Source organism: Borostomias antarcticus, assembly GCF_949987555.1.
Source record: "Borostomias antarcticus genome assembly, chromosome: 14".
NCBI lineage: Eukaryota > Metazoa > Chordata > Actinopteri > Stomiiformes > Stomiidae > Borostomias > Borostomias antarcticus.
In genome coordinates, this window is record NC_140247.1 from 7,534,127 (window position 1) to 7,557,178 (window position 23,052).

Consider the following 23,052-nt stretch of genomic DNA (forward strand, 5'->3'; position numbering starts at 1 on the left):
CACTGGACGCCATCGCTCAGTTCAGGAAGCACATCGACCTGAGCAAGAAGAAGATCGGCAGCGCTGAGCTGGCCTTCGAACACACCGCTTGGATGTCCAAACAGTAAGGACACACACTAGACACACACACCGACAGTAAACACACAATCCAACAATAGACGTGGGTGGACAGATGGGCAGATAGACAGACAGGCAGGCAGGCAGGCAGGCAGACAGACAGACAGGCTGACAGACAGACAGGCAGGCAGGCAGACAGGCTGACAGACAGGCAGGCAGACAGACAGGCAGGCAGGCAGACAGGCTGACAGACAGGCAGACAGACAGACAGGCAGACAGACAGGCAGGCAGGCAGGCAGGCAGGCAGACAGGCAGACAGACAGGCAGGCAGACAGACAGACAGACAGACAGACAGACAGACAGGAAGGCAGGCAGGCAGGCATACTATCTCACACTGTCCTGTCTTCCAGGTTCCAGTCGTTTGGGGATCTGTTTGACGAGGCCATCAAGCTGGGCCTGACAGCCATCCAGACCCAGAACCCAGGCTTCTACTACCAGCAGGCTGCCTGCTACGCTCAGGAAAGAAAGACCCAGGCTGGCCAGCTCTGCTCCCATCAGGTACACACACACACACACACACACACACACCAGAGTCATGAACTCAAATCAAACTTTATATAGCGCATTTCATACACAAAGGCAGCACAACGTACAGAGAGAAAGATCCTAACCCTAATTTTCCACAGAGAAGCAAAAAACCAGTTCACCCATTTGAGCCAATATAGGAAACCTGTAAATATTCTTCCCTGACCTCTCTCAACGCTCTTCAACACACTCCTACTGCCAGTAAGATTCTCATCTGTGATCAGAATGCAGACGTTCTCTTAGAATGAAAAGCCTTGTTTCTCAATGCTTGTTTCTCTCCATGTGGACCATTGTTGAGCCCAAAACTATGTTCCACCATTTTCTCACAATGGCATTGTGGCTCTTTTGGCATGGCGATCACTTTTTGTTGCAATGCTGCAGATTCTCCAGCAGAGCTTGCTGTCTTCAACGTCACTCCCAGACACTGTGGGCTTAGATCACACACACACCACACTAGAGATGGGAATTTCGACTAATTTTAAAACCGAGTAAGCTAACCTGATCCTACTCGAGTAACCGATTACTCAGAAAAAAGATTACTCAAAAAAAGATACCGTCCAGACAGAGCGCATTTAACCCCGGCGAAACGAAAACGTTTTTTTCCGCCGTTATTACCGCGGTGCTTTCATGTCTCTTCCATGTCCTTGCAAATAAACATCTTTAAAAGCTGATGTGTGGTTGGATGCTTTACTTACCATCAGATTGAATAACCACAACCAAGTTTTCATGAAGCTATCGGAATCGAAAAACGCAGCCTTTTAATGTGGATGCACTGCCCAGCTCATATAGCTTATTAAGCCTATATTAGCCTATCGTTAGGCTACTCTGAAAACAATATGCAACCAGACCTCTAATTTAATAATCAAAATTAAGTGTTAAACCAAGCCTTTACTGCCGATGCCGGATAACAAGTAAATGAATTTTTAGCGTTATCTAAAAAGCAACAGAACCGCGGCACTCACTGCCTATTTCCAATTTATTGGACAATAATGGATGTTTCGGCGTCAAGCCTTCATTTGAGAAATGTCCATGCAAAACTAAATAGATTTATTTAACAATAGGCCATTCATTCAATATTTATTTATAGCAGGCTGGAAAACTATAGGAGTAGGCTATACGCGCATGGACCTGTGCTGGTACTCGCTGTCTTTTTCAGCACCACCTCAGGGCTCATTACCAACATGATTAGACTACCGCAAAATGATGGGAGTGCTGCGTGGAGCCAGAGTACAAAGTCCACTCACACCACTGCCTACTATGCACAGTATGCAGATAAACAAAACCAGAGACCCGGTACCAGCGTTTAATTGTCAAAACAAAACAAATGAAGTGGCATATATATAGGCTATACTCACTGGTTCTCTCATAGGCTACCTACGCTGTAACAGGTTTGGAAGTCCGAGGTTCGATCCATAAAATGCTTTAACACTAAAACCACGGTGTAGTTTGATCCGAAAATGCTTAACAGTATGGAAAACCGAACCATGGACAGCTAGCATTAGCAAGCCCATGGGCTAATTATTGCTAGTTTTCGTGACCACTTAACTGCACCCAAGAACTGTGTCCATGTAAATAAATATAGCTTTTAAAACGTAACCAGTTAGCTGGCTACACAGTAGTCAACTAGTAATCAGTCATCACTGCCCCTGACAGCTGGCTGCATTTATTATTTTTACGATCGGTGCACTTTCAGATATTCCGTTTAGCCCGGCAAGGGGGTCCCTGGGATCCCCAGACAGCTGACGAGTCATCCCTATCTAATATCTGATCAGGGGGTTCCCCCGGGATCCCCAGACAGCTGACGAGTCATGCCCTATCGAATATCTGATCAGGGGGGTCCCCCGGGATCCCCAGACAGCTGACGAGTCATGCCCTATCGAATATCTGATCAGGGGGGTCCCCCGGGATCCCCAGACAGCTGACGAGTCATGCCCTATCTAATATCTGATCATTGGTTGCCTGAAAGAGCCGCAGTGACGTTGGCAGCGCCTTTCTGAAAAGTTGAGATGGCAATGTTTCAAAAAGCCTGAGCTCTCAAAAAAAGAGTCCGTATTCAGCGCTTTTCTCCAGGCAGACGACAACGCTCTATCCTCTTTGATAACAGTTGAAAAAGGGCACAGGCGCTCAGAAATACGCGCTTTCAAGGCCAAACATGCCATATTGTATAGCCTTTAGATTAACCGAGAAGTGTTTATTTTCCGACTAGCAGATCGAGTACTCAGTTACTCGAGTACTCGGTTAACCGTGCACATCCCTACACCACACAGACACACAGCAATATTATCAGTCACGTTATAAAGTATGGATGTAGGCACTAGGCAGGCAAACACACCTGTAGTGACAGTACTGTCCTCTCCCCAGGCCAGCGGGAGCTGCCCCGCCCCCGACCCTCTGGACACACCCACTGGAGCTCTGGACTTCTATGGACAGAGAGCTTGGAGACAGGGGCAGCAGAGTGAGTCTACACATTACATGCGCACGCACACACACACGAAAGGCCATGATGCATGGGCAACTTTTTGGGGCAATATTGCCCATATTGCCTGTGTATCATGGCCTTAAAGCCCCAGTCCGTGATCGAAAGATGGATGGATGGATGGATGGATGGATTGGATGGATGGATGGATGGATGGATGGATGGATGGATGGATTCCTTCCTTCCTTCCTTCCTTCCTTCCTTCCTTCCTTCCTTCCTTCCTCCCTCTCAGCTTACAGAATCTGCCTAGCCAGTTTGGAGTCGATCGGTGCCCATTGGGGAAACACTGATGTGACTATAAAAGTGTAGTGTGTAGTGGGCTGAACAGGGAACCCTAGGGGGTGCTGTTGTATGGTAAATAACCATGCAAAATTGTATTTACTTTTCAATGGCGGACTGGGGCTTTAACACACACACACACACACACTGCAATCATTAATCAGTTAGGTGTGTTTGTGAATGAGTGTGGTTGTGTGATTGGACATGCTGCTATGATCGATGAATGTGAAAGTGTGAGTGTCTTAATGTAATGCTATGTCATCTGTATTGTACTTTTGTTTACTTATTATGTCTGTTGTTTTTATCTGTTACCTGTTTACAGGGACTGCAGATGCAAATTAGCCTAAGGCTAACTCTGGTGCGATGCATCAAATGTTTTTACATTTATGTTTTAATTGCACATGGTCCCTTCCAAATAAAATTGAAAAAAACACACACACACACACACACTACACACATACAGACAGCCATTTGTATGCAGGGACACATTCACTGGGAAGACCATCTAGAACATGGGTTCCCAAACTCCATCAATGTGGGCCTCCCCTCTGAAAACAGTGACACACCCGCGCCCCCCCAACCCCGCAAATTTGTCGATTATGCAAGGCAGCGTTAGCTAGCCCATAACATTACACAGCTAAGTTAGCTCGGTGACACCTGTTGCTAGTTAACGATATGATGTTTTCGCACAATACATGCCTGTGGGGGGAGGCTCTCTCTGCACTATCCACAAATTTAGTATACATCTCTCCCATTATTTATTTCAGTTTTCTGACCTTAAATATAACATTTAATTCATAAAAACCATAGACATTTCAAAAATAAAAACATGTTTTTCCTTCTTTTTGTTTTTTTCTTTTCTTCTAACCATCCCTCTGCGCCTACCCTGAATTTCTTTGGGGCCCCCCAGGGGAGGCCCGCCTCACAGTTTGGGAATGCCTGATCTAGAATAACTAAACTTAGTCCAAACTTAGGTCATCAGATACATTCCTACATGCAATTTGGTGAATAACATACATTTGCTTTTATACACATTCAACTCCAATTTTAACTCCATAAATGATTTCTGTAAGTCAGTGAATGTCGATTACAGACAAAAGCTTTAATCAGGTCAATAAAGAGGGCTGCAAAACACCTCTTTTTATCCATACAATCTATCACATCATTTAAGGATGCCAGCAGGGATAGTGCTGGTGTATGGCCAGGCCTGAAACCAGACTGATGTGCATTCAAAATACAGTTGGCATTTAAAAAGGCTCTTCTTAACAGATCATTAACGAATCAGGGATTCAAATATGTTTGCCAGGCAAATAAGTTTGGAGATGGGGCAATAGTTATTCAGGTCTGACAGTTAACCCTCTTTGTGAAGGGGAAGTATATAGGCAGCCTTCCAAAGTGGTGTCTGGTTGTGTGTGTGTGTGTGTGTGTGTGTGTGTGTGTGTGTGTGTGTGTGTGTGTGAGTGTGTGAGTGTGTGAGTGTGTGAGTGTGTGAGTGTGTGAGTGTGTGAGTGAGTGAGTGAGTGAGTGAGTGAGTGAGTGAGTGAGTGAGTGAGTGAGTGAGTGAGTGAGTGAGTGAGTGAGTGTCAGTGAGAGAGAGAGAGAGAGAGAGCGAGAGGGGCTGGCTGTGTGTGCGTGTGTGTGAGGGAGAGAGGCTGATTGCTGCTTGTGTCACCAGGCATCGACCCCCCGGATGGTGAGAAGGAGAAGGGAGGCATCCTGGCCCTGCAGCTCAAGGAGAGGGAGGTGCCCCACTCAGTAAGGGAACACACATCAGTGAATCACAGTGAATCAGTGTCCTAGAGGCCTCTGGGGGCCCTGGGGTTGTTCCTAACATTCTATAACCTGCCAAGTTAAACTGTTAAACTGAGGACCATGCTTGGTTGAGTCTTTAGATGGTCAGCATGCTTTTCTCATGTCAGGAGTCAGAGGCTAAGGCACCTGGATGCAAACACCAGTCTAACTGGAGATAGTTCTGAAAGGTGTGTGTGTGTGTGTCTGTTTGCGTGTGTCTGTGTATATTTCTCTCCAGGAACTAATCATTGCTCTGCTCAGTAATGCGGTGGCCCAGTTCAAAAAGTACAAGTGCCCTCGTATGAAGAGTCATCTCAGTGAGTACTGCCCCTGCTGAAAGGGGGGGGGGGGGTGTTAGAATCTGTCTTACCTGTCATCTCATCAATCTCTCTGGCTGCGTTCCAAATCACATACTTCTACTTCTTACTACCCGTACCTACTACAGCTGCCCTTAGAAAGTACGTACTTTGCAAGCAGTAGGCATCCAATTGGGACATACTACCTTGTCAAAACATTGCGCCTTGAAATTTGCCCACATCCGTCGCTGTCCATAACGCGACATTCGTCTACAGCTGTCACGACTCGCACATGTGACGCACATTTCCTCTGCGCACAGGATTGTGGGTCAGAATAGCCAGAAAAGCCTGCTGGCTTGCATACTTCAAAATACGACCGGATGTAGTAGGACATCCTGGTATTTTTGCCATACTGCATGTGGCATACTATGTATTGGGAAATACTACATCCTGTTTTGGCATACTATATAGTAGGGTAGTATTTGATTTGGAACGCAGCGTCTGTCTTACCCGTCCTGTTGTCTCTGCCCCAGTGGTGCAGATGGGCGAGGAGTACTACCACGCCAAGGACTACGCCAAAGCCCTGAAGTAAGCCACTGTCAGCTGGTCTGCTGGAGAAAGAACCTCTTCACCTGTGTGTCGTTCTGACTGAGTGTGGTGTGTGCGTGTGTGTGTGTGTGTGTGTGTGTGTGTGACGCGTGGTGTGTGTGTGTGTGTGTGGTGCATGCAGGCTGCTGGACTATGTAATGTGTGACTACCGTACGGAGCGCTGGTGGAGCCTGCTGACCTCCATCCTCAGCACGGCTCTGCGCTGCTCCTACCTGATGGCCCACATCAAGGACTACATCACCTACAGCATGGAGCTGCTGGGCCGAGGTACACACACACACACACACACACACACAGACACACACACACCATCACACACACACACACACACACACAGACACACACACACCATCACACACACACACACACATACACCACACACCATCACACACACACACACACACACACATACATACACCATCACACACACACACACACACACATACATACACCACACACCATCACACACACACACACACACACACACCCACCCACCCACCCACCCACCCACCATTCTACTCCCCCACACACACGTTAAGAGGGGTGGTCTCAGCTCAGTGACCTCCTGGTCTCTCTCTCCTCCAGCGTCGTCTCTGAGAGAGGAGCACAAGTCCAGGATCGAGAAAAACCTCATCAGAGTCCTAATGGTGAGTAGACCAGGCCAGGCTAGACCAGATCGTATCAGACCAGGCTAGACTAGACTAGACTAGACTAGACTAGACTAGACTAGACTAGACTAGACTAGACTAGACCTAACCAGACCAGGCCAGGCTAGACCAGGCTAGACCAGATCCTATCAGACCAGGCTAGACCAGGCTAGACTAGACTAGACCTGACTAGACCAGACTAGACTACACTAGGCCTGACTAGACCTAACCAGACCAGACCAGGCTAGACCAGACTAGACTAGACTAGACTACACTAGACCTGACTAGACCTAACCAGACCAGACCAGGCTAGACCAGGCTAGACCAGACTAGACTAGACTAGACTAGACCTGACTAGACTAGACTACACTAGACCTGACTAGACCTAACCAGACCAGGCCAGGCTAGACCAGATCGTATCAGACCAGGCTAGACCAGGCTAGACCAGACTAGACTAGACTAGACTAGACTAGACCTGACTAGACCTAACCAGACCAGACCAGGCTAGACCAGACTAGACCAGACTAGACCAGACTAGACTTGACTAGACAGACCAGGCCAGGCTAGACCAGATCAGACCAGACTTGACTTGACAGACCAGGCCAGGCTAGACCAGGCTAGACCAGACCAGACCAGACCAGACCAGGCTAGACCAGACCAGACCAGACCAGACCAGACCAGACCAGACCAGACCAGGGAGGGCTAGACCAGATTAAACTAGTCTTGATAGACCAGACCAGACCAGACCAGACCAGGGAGGGCTAGACCAGATTAAACTAGTCTTGATAGACCAGGCTAGACTAGACCACACCAGACCCTGTTAGACTAGACCAAACCCAGCTGAGTGCTGTGTTTCTAGAATGAGGTTCCAGAGGCGGAGCCTGACTGTGAGGAGGCGGAGTCTAAGGCAGCCCAGATACTGTGGAGTGACCGCATGGCGCTGGCCGGCAGCAACCACTACACCATCGAGGTCCAGGACTACGTACCCTTCGGTATGGCAGCTAACACAGTCTCGCTCTACACTAGCTAACCGACAGTCTGACCAGCTATCTAACCACTACACCATCCCAACTCTAGCCTTGGCATCAATCTCCTGACAGGCAGAGACAAGCTGCTACTGTTACAGTCCAGTCTACTATTTCCCATCCCTCCCTCCCTCCCCCCAGTCCAGTGCAAGGCCAAGTTTCTGTCCCCCAGTTTCCACGTGGACGACCCGGTCCAGCTGCAGGTGTTCCTCAGAGCCGACTGCCCTCACCCCGTCCGCTTCTCCAAGCTCTGCGTCAGCCTCAGCAACCAGGTGAAGCACCCACCTACCGCCCTCATACCCTCACCTTACCACCCTCACACCCTAAAACCCTCATCCTCACCCTACCAGCCTCACCCCTCATTCCCTACCCTCACCCTACCACCCTGCTATCTGCCCTGTGTGTGTGTGTGTGTGTGTGTGTGTGTGTGTGTGTGTGTGTGTGCGTGTGTGTGTGGTGTGTGGTGTGTGTGTGTAGGAGTACAGCCGGTTCTGTGTGGTGGAGGAGGGAAGTGCTCCACCTGGTGGTCAGGAGAACATGTGTCTGGTGCCTGGGAAGACCCGGAGGTACAGCTTCAGCTTCGTGGCCAACACCGAGGACATGGGCAAGAAGATCGAGGTGAGGCCAGACACACACACACACACCTGCCCCTCCACACACACCTGTTTCGGCGCTGGACCTGGTATGGTTGAATTTACTGTGTGTGTGTGTGTGTGTGTGTGTGTGTGTGTGCGCGTGTGTGTGTGCGTGCGCCAGATCACAGCGGTGGACCTGATGCTAGGCAGTGAGAGCGGTCGCTGTGTGTTTCTGAACTGGCGTGGCGGGGGAGGGGACGCAGCCTCTACCCAGGAGGCTTTGCAGGCGTCACGCTCCTTCAGGGGTAGGGGGCGCGTTCCCGAGCAGCAGGTGGACTGGGACTCCGTGGCCATCCAGGCCAGCACCATGTGAGTACACACACACACACACACACACGTGGATCTCTCTCTCTCTCTCTCTCTCTCTCTCTCTCTCTCACACACACACACACACACACACACAGATCTCTCTCTCTCTCACACACACACACACACACACACACACACACACACACAGATCTCACAAATGTGTAGATCTCACACACACAGGGACACACATACAGTAGCAGCACACACACACATTTTGACATAGTAGTGTTGTCTTCCAGGATAATCTCGAGGGTTCCTAAGGTGTCGGTATCCCTGAGCCACCAGCCTCCTGCCCTCAACAACGAGATGTACCGCATCACCGTCTCCGTCCAATCACACGAGGATGCCGTGGCCAGAGACGTCAAACTCACAGCTGGACTCAAACCAGGTCAGACTGTCTCATACACACACACCTGGACACTTCTCAAAAAAACCTCGTCCTCCTCTCCCCTTCTCCTCCCCTCCCCCTCCTCTCTCCCAAGCCCTTCTCCTCCTCATCCTCCTCTCCTCTCCTCCTCATCCTCTCTTCCTCCAGGCCAGGATGCTAACCTGACCCAGACTACCCATGTGACCTTGAATGGCTCGGAGGTTTGTGACGAATCCCATCCTGCTCTGCTGCCTGACATCAGCATCGGTGACCTGCAACCTGGACAGAAGGTACACGCGCGCACGCACACACACACACACACACACACACACACCCTCCCCTCTGGTGGTAGTCCTGTGTGAAGTGGTTTTAGCTGTGTGTGTGTGTGTGGTTGTGTGCACGCATGCAGGTGGAGCGCAGTGTGTTTGTGCGTTGTGTGTCGACGGGGGCCAGAGTGTTCCTGTTCCATGTGGCCTACAGCATCAGCACCAGCCTGGAGGGACGAGACTTCACCTGCCGCTGCCACAAGGTCAGCACACACACAACCACACACACACACATACAACCACACACACACACACACATACAACCACACACACACAACCACACACACACATACAACCACACACACACACACACACACACACACACACACAACGACACACACACATACAACCACACACACACACACAACCACACACACACATACAACCACACACACACACACACACACACACAACCACACACACACATACAACCACACACACACACACACACAACCACACACACACACACACACAACCACACACCAAACTTGGTTTCAGCAGTGGAAAAGATGCAGTAGCAGTGGGAAAGGTACAGTGGAACAGATCATAGATAGATAAATACATAATAGAGATTACAATTACAAGGAAAAAATGACAAGAGGAAAAAACAAGAAGATAAAAAAAAAATATCTATAAAAAAACTTGAACATTATGGAATGAAACCCTTGCTATTCACATGCCCCTATTACGTGTGGGAGAGCGCAATTAAAGACGTGGCATGTGACGCCATCTGTACATTGCCCCCTCTTCCCTGAGACGGCATTAATTTAATCGGTTGCTGTCAACAGCCAGGAGTTTGATAAGAAAGGGCATTCGGTCGCCTGAAAATACGTTTTAGATATCTGGATAGATCGGTGGAGCACTGAAAAATGTTTTTGTGTCAGGTCTCCTTTGCCAACCTGTCTCATTGGCTAAACGTTGGCTTATATCAATTGCCATCGTTTTAATTTTGTATAAACCGACAAGCAAATGACATCAATAGCCAACAACACAAAGTGACATGCATTTAATTCAGATTGTACTTTATAGACATAGAAAACATACCACCACATCTTTCTGTAGCCCCCCCATACCAACGTGACCCCCCCTCCAGCTACATAAGTAATGTAACCACAGTTTAATCTACAGTATTTCTTCTGATGTTAGTAACCGTTACTGTTAACAGTTACTGTTAACTGTTGTTACTGTAGGGCAGGGGAGCCCACACGTTTTTGTCTTGTGAGCTACTTTTAAAATGACCAGCTCATCAAGATCTACCGCCCACCCCACGCCCCTGGAACCCTCACCCTTCTGTCACTTGTCACTTAACACTAGCAAGGTTTTAATTCACGCCTCATTGAAGTCATATCTTATGAAGAATCTCATTGCTGAAAACCCACAAAAATATAAAAACATACTATCGAAATAACAACATACGGCTTCTGTTTCAAAATCAAAGAATACATTTATTAATCAAGCTACCAATTACTTCACACTGGAAGTGGAACATGAACTTTGTTCTATACAGTATAAGCCTTGCACAATCTTAACAGGTACCAGTCAGATAGTTGTCAGAACAGTGTCTTTAGCCTACTTAAATGACTCAGTCACAGCTCAATACACTTGCTGACTTGCACTGAATGGATCAGCCAGGGTTGCAGAATTCGAGTTTCTGATTGATTTTGCTCGGCTACTATCAGCCATCAGCTACACATACAAGCTTAAACAATTATGAAATTAGCCCACACATTATTAAATAATTAAAATACTCAGCTAAACTGCAGTACAAAAGATCACACTTGTAATCTACAAAGGAGCAGGAGGAAAAAGTTGCTCATTTGGACAACAAGAGAGGTGATGTGACTGCTTGCCTCCTCACACACAACTTCAACAAGCGTCATCAAGTCGCCTTTTTTATGGCTTTTCTTTTGTTTGGCTCCATATCTACCAGCACCCCTGCTGTAGGGAGATGACCACAGTCCTTAACCCATACCTGCTTGCCATGCAGTTGAAAAGAGAAACATCATAGCTGAGCTTGCCAATGTGTAAAAAGTAGCCATAACCAGCGATGGCTGGACAAGTATCACACAGGATCACTATATTAGTGACAGTCCACCATGTAAATGAAGTCCAAATGAGACAGAAAGTCCCATCGACCCAGGCAATGGATGAGTCCCAAAGTGGTAGAGTAGTTAGTAGTATCGATAAGTATCGGTATCAATAAGAAATATCGGTATTCATACCAGTATTGATAAAATCCTAAGTGCCTGTATGGCTTGCCTTTGTAGAAGAGGACCACCGTGTTGGGTCCTTGGCCTGCTGACTCACCTGCTAGGCCTCGGTGAATCTGACCGCCTTTCCTCTTTTCCTAGGATGAAACCGTTACCATAGAGACGGTTGTTCCATTTGAGGTGGCGGTGAAGTTTGTGTCCACCAAGGTTGGTACCTTCCTATGTGTCTGTGCTGTCATTAGTCGAGCCAGTCTCTCACCCTGCTGTGTCTGTAGTTGAGCCAGTCTCTGACCCTGCTGTGTCTGTAGTCAAGCCAGTCTCTCTCTCTGCTGTGTCTGTAGTTGAGCCAGTCTCTGACCCTGCTGTGTCTGTAGTCGAGCCAGTCTCTCACCCTGCTGTGTCTGTAGTTGAGCCAGTCTCTCACCCTGCTGTGTCTGTAGTTGAGCCAGTCTCTCACCCTGCTGTGTCTGTAGTTGAGCCAGTCTCTCTCTCTGCTGTGTCTGTAGTTGAGCCAGTCTCTCACCCTGCTGTGTCTGTAGTTGAGCCAGTCTCTCTCTCTGCTGTGTCTGTAGTTGAGCCAGTCTCTCACCCTGCTGTGTCTGTAGTTGAGCTAGTCTCTCTCACCCTGCTGTGTCTGTAGTTGAGCCAGTCTCTCTCTCTCTCTGCTGTGTCTGTAGTTGAGCCAGTCTCTCACCCTGCTGTGTCTGTAGTTGAGCTAGTCTCTCTCACCCTGCTGTGTCTGTAGTTGAGCCAGTCTCTCTCTCTGCTGTGTCTGTAGTTGAGCCAGTCTCTCTCTCTGCTGTGTCTGTAGTTGAGCTAGTCTCTCTCTCTGCTGTGTCTGTAGTCAAGCCAGTCTCTCTCTCTGCTGTGTCTGTAGTTGAGCCAGTCTCTCTCTCTGCTGTGTCTGTAGTCAAGCCAGTCTCTCTCTCTGCTCTGTCTGTAGTCAAGCCAGTCTCTCTCTCTGCTGTGTCTGTAGTTGAGCCAGTCTCTCACCCTGCTGTGTCTGTAGTTGAACCAGTCTCTCACCCTGCTGTGTCTGTAGTTGAGCCAGTCTCTGACCCTGCTGTGTCTGTGCTGTGTCTGTAGTTCGAGCCTCTGGACCGGGTGTACGCGGACGTCCCCTTCATGTTGATGACGGACATCCTGTCCGCCTCACCATGGCCCCTCCTCCTGGAGACCAGCCAGCTGAAGCTGGCCGCTACCATGACAGCCATGGACCAACCGGAGTCCCAGGTGGAGCAAGGTACCGGCCCCGCCTCTCTCTGCATTGTTCAGGTCAAGTCAGTTTAGTTGGTCGTCGGTCTGTCTGTCTGTCTGTCTGTCTGTCTGTCTGTCTGTCTGTCTGTCTGTCTGTCTGTCTGTCTGTCTGTCTGTCTGTCTGTCTGTCTGTCTGTCTGTCTCTCACATGTTTGTCTTCCTCAGTGGTGCTGCAGACAGGAGAGTGTGCCAGTGAGTGTTTCTGCCTGCAGTGCCCCCCAGTGGCCAACGGAGGCAGCAGTGTGGCCTCAGGACACTACCTTATCTCCTGGAAAAGGTGTCTACCCTGTCTCTGCCACACATACACACACACACAAGCACACACACACACACAAGCACACACATTCACTCATTCTTGACCTGACTGTCCCAGGTCGTCGTGTGCGGAGGGTCCGGTGGTTCAGACTGTGGTCCCCTTGCCTCACGTGATGGTTGATACCATCCCTCTCTACGTCCACGCAGGTACCTCAGCTCAGCCACACACACACACACACACACACACACACACACACACACACACACACAAGCTGCAGAGCTTTCAGACGCAGGTACAGGAGTAGGTTGAGAGCAGTAAATCATTGTGAGTGTGTGTGTGTGTGTTTTTTTCTCAGAGCTGCCATCATTTGGCCGAGTGCGTGAGTCCCTGCCCGTGCGGTACCACATCCAGAACCGGACCGGGCTGGTGCAGGACGTGGAGATGTCTGTAGAACCCAGCGACGCATTTATGTTCTCTGGACTAAAACAGGTGAACGGAATCAGCAGAACAGAGATCCTCACTTAGAAGGGTTCTGAGGGAGGGGAACAGGGTAGAGCAGAGGGAGAGGAGCTGTAGACAGGCCTCTGGTCCGGGACGCTCAGTAACTTGTTGTTGACCTCTGACCCCTGATAGTTAACCTGGCCTGTCCTGTAGAGGTGGGCCCTGCAGCTCCTAGCTAATGTTCTGTAACCTTAACCCAGCCGCGGGTCCTCTCTGGAGAGGTCAGCTGCAGGTCCAAACCCAGGGATGTTATCATAACCACCGTCTGTACCCATGTTGTAAGCATGTCGCGCTGTGTGCCCCAGGTGCGTGTGCGTATCCTCCCCGGGGCAGAGCAGGAGATGTTGTATAACTTCTACCCCCTGATGGCCGGCTACCAGACCCTACCCCTGCTCAACATCAGCCTCCTGCGCTTCCCCAGCCCAGCCAATCAGCTGCTGCGACGCTTCCTGCCATCACGCATCTTTGTCAAGGTACGCTCCATCTGCACATGCTCAGTTCATCCTTTCCTCAATACCCCCACTTCACTGATGATGCTGCCAGGAGCAAGAGGAGATGATCTGGTAGCTAGGAGAGGATCTGGTAGGAGAGTATCTAGTAGCTAGGAGAGGATCTGGTAGGAGAGTATCTAGTAGCTAGGAGAGGATCTGGTAGGAGAGTATCTAGTAGCTAGGAGAGGATCTGGTAGGAGAGTATCTAGTAGCTAGGAGAGGATCTGGTAGGAGAGTATCTAGTAGCTAGGAGAGGATCTGGTAGCTACATAGGAATCTGTTAGCTAGGACTGTGGCCTGTGGAGGAGTATTCCAAGGTTTGGACAACAGAGTTCATGGGAGCAGTGGGACACTGCAGAATAAACTGAATGTCCCATCCAGCTCCACATAAGTATAACTAACAATGTACATAAATCCACTCTGAAGGCAGTGTTCCACTTCCATGATCATCCACTGCCATGTACTGTATTCAGCTCTCCTGCCAGTGTATTCAGAGTCATGAGTGGTCAGTTCGATTTGTCCAACCTTGGAATACTCAGCCTGGCCACTGCTAGCTGCTAGATGGTACATTACTGTGGAGGTGCTGAAGTAAGCCCATGCTAGCTGCTAGATGGTTAGCTGCCAGTCATTGTACTGTGGAGATGCTCTATGTGCTCTTGTGCCAAAGCTGATTGGTTGTTGTACCTGTGTTTCAGCCTCAGGGCAGACCAGTAGACGCCGCCTCTATAGCTGCAGCTTGAGAACGACAACTCTCATTTCTGCAACAGCTGAACTACAACTCCCATCGCTGCAGCCTGAGAACTACAATTCCCATCATCATGACATGAAAACTGCAACTCCAATCGTGGCAGCCTGAGAACTACAACCCCCATCACTCTTAACATGAGATCTATAACTCCCAACTCTGGGTCTGTATGCTTTGTTAAGTTTGTCCCCACTGCTCCAAACCAGACTTCTACTAAAATGATGTAGTAACATGGTGCTCTATGCTCTAACTGTTCTAGCCCTCTATGTGTGGTGGCTGATGTCTGACGGTTGTATCTCAGCTCATTTGGACTGATTTTCTACTGTTTGGCATTCATATGTTTCTAATGCTCACTGATGCAGTTCTCCTTAATATGTATGTTTGGATATGTGTGCGTGCGTGCGTGTGTGGGTGTGGGTCAGGAGTGTAACATGGATGTAAGTATTGCATATAAAGGTTTCTAGCTGTGTAGTATTAAAGGATCGTAACACACTGACTCTCGTGTCTGATGTTAAGTATTTGCATAGTGTATAGTGGCTTGGTGGCGAGACTCCGCCTCCTCAGGTCAGAGGTTGTGGGTGGCAGGTCAGTGATGGCCAGGCCATCCCGGGAACATGTCTATGGTCCAGGTCCTATGTTCCCCCCAAAAAAGGGTTCTATGTTCCCCGGGTTCTATGTTCCCTGGGTCCTATGTTCCCCCAGAAAAAGAGTCCTATGTTCCCCGGGTCCTATATTACCCCGAAACGCTAAAGAAAAACGTGATTATGCCATCGCATGTTAATGCCAAAAGGGGCAGATTATGCACCTATTTTAGAAAGGTTGCATTTTCACCACAATAATAGCAGAATTCCGTGCAAAATATGCGAGGCTTGCATGATTTCATGCCCGCATTATTTCACATCAAGTTTAAAAAATGTTGCATGTTAACTTGACATTGGACGTAGCCTAGCCTGTGATGCGCATATCGCCTCAGTAGGCTACCCAAAGCAGCTCTGACTATAATGTAGGCTATTCTAGATTGTAAGGCTAAATTACTATTGGTTTTATGTCAATGAATGGAGAAGCTGCTTGATGCCTTCGTGAAGTTGACAGTGTCCCAGTCCAAACCCATCCTGCTGTGAGTTGGGATATGGCTCATGAGAGGCGCAAATCCGTGGAGAGAGGATCCGCTCGCAGTAGAAATGATAGTCACTCAACCACTATGTGCTTGAAATAACTGAAGTTTAATAAATAGGCCATCACACACATAGGCCTTTGAAAAAATATAGACAACAGTTATCTTATTTGGTGATAGGCTAACTTCAGACAATAAAAAAATAATGAAAAAAATAGAAGAACTATAACATTCAAACCCGCATATTCCATTGCATAATCATTGCATTTTCTGTGTGTAAGAAAACAAGAAACGGCCCACTCGGCCTCCAGTAGAGTAGCTAGCCTACTGAACTGCGGTCAAGCCAGCCTTCAATTTGGAAATACAAGTCATGTGGGCCACAGCCAATTACCCTTTGCGCAAACATTAGCGTCATTACGGTACATCGTTTTTTCTCTTGTAAGGACTTAACACCGTCGCATTCACCGACAAGTAGTGAAGTCAAATAACTATGGTTTGATTAAAGAAGTGAAAGGCGGTTGTGGTGTGGCATTTCAAAATAAAGGACCTCTAAATTGTCATAACTATATTTCCTTAATATTCAGATTGGAAATAAAAGGAAATCGCCCATAATGCGGCACCTACTCCAATCCAGAGAGCTAGCAGACCACCCCTGGCTCTGGGTATATCCCAGTGATTTTCAGGACATTCTGATGTGGCATTTCAGAATAAAGGCTCTCTAAACTGTTCTATACAACCTACTGTTTCCTGCAATTTCAGGTTAGGATTAAAAGGAGACCGCCCATAATGCATCAACACTTCCACTTCACAGTACTAGTAGACCACCTGAGGATGTCACCCAGTGATTTTCAGGACATTCTGATGTGGCATTTCAAAATAAAGGCCCTCTACTGTCCTATACGACCTACTGTTTCCTGCAATTTCAGATTAGGATTGAAAGGAGACCGTCCATAATGCATCAACACTTCCACTTCACAGTACTAGTAGACCATCTCAGGGTGTTACCCTGTGATTTATATGACATTCTGATGTGGCATTTCAAAATAAAGGCTCTCTTAACTGTCCTATACAACCTACTGTTTCCTGCAATTTCAGATTAGGATTAAAAGGAGACCGCCCATAATGCATCAACACTTCCACTTCACAGTACTAGTAGACCACGTCAGGGTGTCACCCTGTGATTTATATGACATTCTGATGTGGCATTTCAAAATAAAGGCCCTCTAAACTGTCCTATACAACCTACTGTTTCCTGCAATTTCAGATTAAGATTAAAAGGAGACCGCCCATAATGCATCAACACTTCCACTTCACAGTACTAGTAGACCACCTCAGGGTGTCACCTAGTGATTTTCAAGACATTCTGATGTGGCATTTGAAAATAAAGGCCCTCTAAACTGCCCTATATGACCTACTGTTTCCTGCAATTTCAGATTAGGATTAAAGGGAGACCGCCCATAATGCATCAACACTTCCACTTCACAGTACTAGTATACCACCTCAAGGTGTCACCCAGTGATTTACAGAACATTCTGATGTGGCATTTCAAAATAAAGGCTCTCTTAACTGTCCTATACAACCTACTGTTTCCTGCAATTTCAGATTAAGATTAAAAGGAGACCGCCCATAATGCATCAACACTTCCACTTCACAGTACTAGTATACCACCTCAAGGTGTCACCCAGTGATTTACAGAACATTCTGATGTGGCATTTCAAAATAAAGGCTCTCTTAACTGTCCTATACAACCTACTGTTTCCTGCAATTTCAGATTAAGATTAAAAGGAGACCGCCCATAATGCATCAACACTTCCACTTCACAGTACTAGTAGACCACCTCAGGGTGTCACCTAGTGATTTTCAGGACATTCTGATGTGGCATTTGAAAATAAAGGCCCTCTAAACTGTCCTATATGACCTACTGTTTCCTGCAATTTCAGATTAGGATTAAAGGGAGACCGCCCATAATGCATCAACACTTCCACTTCACAGTACTAGTAGACCACCTCAAGGTGTCACCCAGTGATTTACAGGACATTCTGATGTGGCATTTGAAAAAAAAGGCCCTCTAAACTGTCCCATATGACCTACTGTTTCCTGCAATTTCGGATTAGGATTAAAGGGAGACCGCCCATAATGCATCAACACTTCCACTTCACAGTACTAGTAGACCACCTCAGGGTGTCACCCAGTGATTTTCAGGACATTCTGTTGTGGCATTTCAAAATAAAGTCTCTCTAAACTGTCCTATACAACCTACTGTTTCCTACAATTTCAGATAAGGTTTAAAAGGAGACCGCCCATAATGCATCAACACTTCCACTTCACAGTACTAGTAGACCACCTCAGGGTGTCACCCTGTGATTTATATGACATTCTGATGTGGCATTTCAAAATAAAGGCCCTCTAAACTGTCCTATATGACCTACTGTTTCCTGCAATTTCTTTTAGGATTAAAGGGAGACCGCCCATAATGCATCAACACTTCCACTTCACAGTACTAGTAGACCATCTCAGGCTGTCACCCAGTGATCTTCAGGACATTCTGATGTGACATCTCAAAATAAAGGCCTTCTAAACTGTCCTATACGACCTACTGTTTCCTGCAATTTCAGATTAGGATTAAAAGGAGACCGCCCATAATGCATCAACACTTCCACTTCACAGTACTAGTAGACCATCTCAGGGTGTTACCCTGTGATTTATATGACATTCTGATGTGGCATTTCAAAATAAAGGCTCTCTAAACTGTCCTATATGACCTACTGTTTCCTGCAATTTCAGATTAGGATTAAAGGGAGACCGCCCATAATGCATCAACACTTCCACTTCACAGTACTAGTAGACCACCTCAGGGTGTCACCCAGTGATTTTCAGGACATTCTGATGTGGCATTTCAAAATAAAGGCTCTCTAAACTGTCCTTTACAACCTACTGTTTCCTGCAATTTCAGAGTAGGATTAAAGGGAGACTGCCCATAATGCATCAAAACTTCCACTTCACAGTACTAGTAGACCATCTCAGGGTGTCACCCTGTGATTTATATGACATTCTGATGTGGCATTTGAAAATAAAGGCTCTCTAAACTGTCCTATACAGCCTACTGTTTCCTGCAATTTCAGATTATGATTAAAAGGAGACCGCCCATAATGCATCAACACTTCCACTTCACAGTACTAGTAGACCACCTCAGGGTGTCACCCTGTGATTTATAAGACATTCTGATCTGGCATTTCAAAATAAAGGCCCTCTAAACTGTGCTATAAGACCTACTGTTTACTTCAATTTCAGATTTGGATTAAAAGGAGACCGCCCATAATGCATCAACACTTCCACTTCACAGTACTAGTAGACCACCTCAGGGTGTCACCTAGTGATTTTCAGGATATTCTGATGTGGCATTTGAAAATAAAGGCCCTCTTAACTGCCCTATATGACCTACTGTTTCCTGCAATTTCAGATTAGGATTAAAGGGAGACCGCCCATAATGCATCAACACTTCCACTTCACAGTACTAGTATACCACCTCAAGGTGTCACCCAGTGATTTACAGAACATTCTGATGTGGCATTTCAAAATAAAGGCTCTCTTAACTGTCCTATACAACCTACTGTTTCCTGCAATTTCAGATTAAGATTAAAAGGAGACCGCCCATAATGCATCAACACTTCCCCTTCACAGTACTAGTAGACCACCTCAGGGTGTCACCTAGTGATTTTCAGGACATTCTGATGTGGCATTTGAAAATAAAGGCCCTCTAAACTGTCCTATATGACCTACTGTTTCCTGCAATTTCAGATTAGGATTAAAGGGAGACCGCCCATAATGCATCAACACTTCCACTTCACAGTACTAGTAGACCACCTCAAGGTGTCACCCAGTGATTTACAGGACATTCTGATGTGGCATTTGAAAAAAAGGCCCTCTAAACTGTCCCATATGACCTACTGTTTCCTGCAATTTCCGATTAGGATTAAAGGGAGACCGCCCATAATGCATCAACACTTCCACTTCACAGTACTAGAAGACCACCTCAGGGTGTCACCCAGTGATTTTCAGGACATTCTGATGTGGCATTTCAAAATAAAGGCTCTCTAAACTGTCCTATACAACCTACTGTTTCCTACAATTTCAGATAAGGTTTAAAAGGAGACCGCCCATAATGCATCAACACTTCCACTTCACAGTACTAGTAGACCACCTCAGGGTGTCACCCTGTGATTTATATGACATTCTGATGTGGCATTTCAAAATAAAGGCCCTCTAAACTGTCCTATATGACCTACTGTTTCCTGCAATTTCAGATTAGGATTAAAGGGAGACCGCCCATAATGCATCAACACTTCCACTTCACAGTACTAGTAGACCATCTCAGGCTGTCACCCAGTGATCTTCAGGACATTCTGATGTGACATCTCAAAATAAAGGCCTTCTAAACTGTCCTATACGACCTACTGTTTCCTGCAATTTCAGATTAGGATTAAAAGGAGACCGCCCATAATACATCAACACTTCCACTTCACAGTACTAGTAGACCACCTCAGGGTGTCACCCAGTGATTTTCAGGACATTCTGATGTGGCATTTCAAAATAAAGGCTCTCTAAACTGTCCTTTACAACCTACTGTTTCCTGCAATTTCAGAGTAGGATTAAAGGGAGACTGCCCATAATGCATCAAAACTTCCACTTCACAGTACTAGTAGACCATCTCAGGGTGTCACCCTGTGATTTATATGACATTCTGATGTGGCATTTCAAAATAAAGGCTCTCTAAACTGTCCTATACAGCCTACTGTTTCCTGCAATTTCAGATTATGATTAAAAGGAGACCGCCCATAATGCATCAACACTTCCACTTCACAGTACTAGTAGACCACCTCAGGGTGTCACCCTGTGATTTATATGACATTCTGATCTGGCATTTCAAAATAAAGGCCCTCTAAACTGTGCTATAAGACCTACTGTTTACTTCAATTTCAGATTTGGATTAAAAGGAGACCGCCCATAATGCATCAACACTTCCACTTCACAGTACTAGTAGACCACCTCAGGGTGTCACCTAGTGATTTTCAGGATATTCTGATGTGGCATTTGAAAATAAAGGCCCTCTTAACTGCCCTATATGACCTACTGTTTCCTGCAATTTCAGATTAGGATTAAAGGGAGACCGCCCATAATGCATCAACACTTCCACTTCACAGTACTGGTATACCACCTCAAGGTGTCACCCAGTGATTTACAGAACATTCTGATGTGGCATTTCAAAATAAAGGCTCTCTTAACTGTCCTATACAACCTACTGTTTCCTGCAATTTCAGATTAAGATTAAAAGGAGACCGCCCATAATGCATCAACACTTCCCCTTCACAGTACTAGTAGACCACCTCAGGGTGTCACCTAGTGATTTTCAGGACATTCTGATGTGGCATTTGAAAATAAAGGCCCTCTAAACTGTCCTATATGACCTACTGTTTCCTGCAATTTCAGATTAGGATTAAAGGGAGACCGCCCATAATGCATCAACACTTCCACTTCACAGTACTAGTAGACCACCTCAAGGTGTCACCCAGTGATTTACAGGACATTCTGATGTGGCATTTGAAAAAAAGGCCCTCTAAACTGTCCCATATGACCTACTGTTTCCTGCAATTTCGGATTAGGATTAAAGGGAGACCGCCCATAATGCATCAACACTTCCACTTCACAGTACTAGAAGACCACCTCAGGGTGTCACCCAGTGATTTTCAGGACATTCTGATGTGGCATTTCAAAATAAAGGCTCTCTAAACTGTCCTATACAACCTACTGTTTCCTACAATTTCAGATAAGGTTTAAAAGGAGACCGCCCATAATGCATCAACACTTCCACTTCACAGTACTAGTAGACCACCTCAGGGTGTCACCCTGTGATTTATATGACATTCTGATGTGGCATTTCAAAATAAAGGCCCTCTAAACTGTCCTATATGACCTACTGTTTCCTGCAATTTCAGATTAGGATTAAAGGGAGACCGCCCATAATGCATCAACACTTCCACTTCACAGTACTAGTAGACCATCTCAGGCTGTCACCCAGTGATCTTCAGGACATTCTGATGTGACATCTCAAAATAAAGGCCTTCTAAACTGTCCTATACGACCTACTGTTTCCTGCAATTTCAGATTAGGATTAAAAGGAGACCGCCCATAATACATCAACACTTCCACTTCACAGTACTAGTAGACCACCTCAGGGTGTCACCCAGTGATTTTCAGGACATTCTGATGTGGCATTTCAAAATAAAGGCTCTCTAAACTGTCCTTTACAACCTACTGTTTCCTGCAATTTCAGAGTAGGATTAAAGGGAGACTGCCCATAATGCATCAAAACTTCCACTTCACAGTACTAGTAGACCATCTCAGGGTGTCACCCTGTGATTTATATGACATTCTGATGTGGCATTTCAAAATAAAGGCTCTCTAAACTGTCCTATACAGCCTACTGTTTCCTGCAATTTCAGATTATGATTAAAAGGAGACCGCCCATAATGCATCAACACTTCCACTTCACAGTACTAGTAGACCACCTCAGGGTGTCACCCTGTGATTTATATGACATTCTGATCTGGCATTTCAAAATAAAGGCCCTCTAAACTGTGCTATAAGACCTACTGTTTCCTTCAATTTCAGATTTGGATTAAAAGGAGACCGCCCATAATGCATCAACACTTCCACTTCACAGTACTAGTAGACCACCTCAGGGTGTCACCCAGTGATTTTCAGGACTTTCTGATCTGGCATTTCAAAATAAAGGCCCTCTTAACTGTGCTATACGACCTACTGTTTCCTGCAATTTCAGATTAGGATTAAAAGTAGACCGCCCATAATGCATCAACACTTCCACATCACAGTACTAGTAGACCACCTCAGGGTGTCACTCAGCGATTTTCAGGACATTCTGATCTGACATTTCAAAATAAAGGCACTCTAAACTGTGCTATATGACCTACTGTTTCATGCAATTTCAGATTAGGATTAAAAGGAGACCGCCCATAATGCATCAACACTTCCACTTCACACTACTAGTAGACCACCTC

General features: G+C 46.6%; 1 protein-coding gene across 2 annotated transcripts in view; it reads left to right on the forward strand.

Moving 5' to 3' along the window:
• Window positions 1-15,288, forward strand: part of trappc11 (trafficking protein particle complex subunit 11) — a 19,290-nt gene extending 4,002 nt beyond the window's left edge. For both annotated transcript variants that reach the window (XM_084448859.1, XM_084448860.1), the window contains exons 9-30: window positions 1-103; window positions 468-615; window positions 3,004-3,097; window positions 5,073-5,152; window positions 5,427-5,505; window positions 6,018-6,072; window positions 6,215-6,360; window positions 6,679-6,740; window positions 7,600-7,732; window positions 7,907-8,037; window positions 8,243-8,383; window positions 8,522-8,709; window positions 8,949-9,097; window positions 9,245-9,366; window positions 9,486-9,605; window positions 11,754-11,819; window positions 12,699-12,855; window positions 13,035-13,146; window positions 13,243-13,331; window positions 13,481-13,614; window positions 13,932-14,099; window positions 14,813-15,288. The exon at window positions 1-103 is cut by the window's left edge and continues 31 nt beyond it. In XM_084448859.1, coding sequence (XP_084304985.1) covers window positions 1-103; window positions 468-615; window positions 3,004-3,097; window positions 5,073-5,152; window positions 5,427-5,505; window positions 6,018-6,072; window positions 6,215-6,360; window positions 6,679-6,740; window positions 7,600-7,732; window positions 7,907-8,037; window positions 8,243-8,383; window positions 8,522-8,709; window positions 8,949-9,097; window positions 9,245-9,366; window positions 9,486-9,605; window positions 11,754-11,819; window positions 12,699-12,855; window positions 13,035-13,146; window positions 13,243-13,331; window positions 13,481-13,614; window positions 13,932-14,099; window positions 14,813-14,857 — 2,522 coding nt within the window. In that variant the 3' untranslated portion in view covers window positions 14,858-15,288. The remainder of the gene's footprint in view (window positions 104-467; window positions 616-3,003; window positions 3,098-5,072; window positions 5,153-5,426; window positions 5,506-6,017; window positions 6,073-6,214; window positions 6,361-6,678; window positions 6,741-7,599; window positions 7,733-7,906; window positions 8,038-8,242; window positions 8,384-8,521; window positions 8,710-8,948; window positions 9,098-9,244; window positions 9,367-9,485; window positions 9,606-11,753; window positions 11,820-12,698; window positions 12,856-13,034; window positions 13,147-13,242; window positions 13,332-13,480; window positions 13,615-13,931; window positions 14,100-14,812) is intronic.
• Window positions 15,289-23,052: the final 7,764 nt, after the last annotated feature.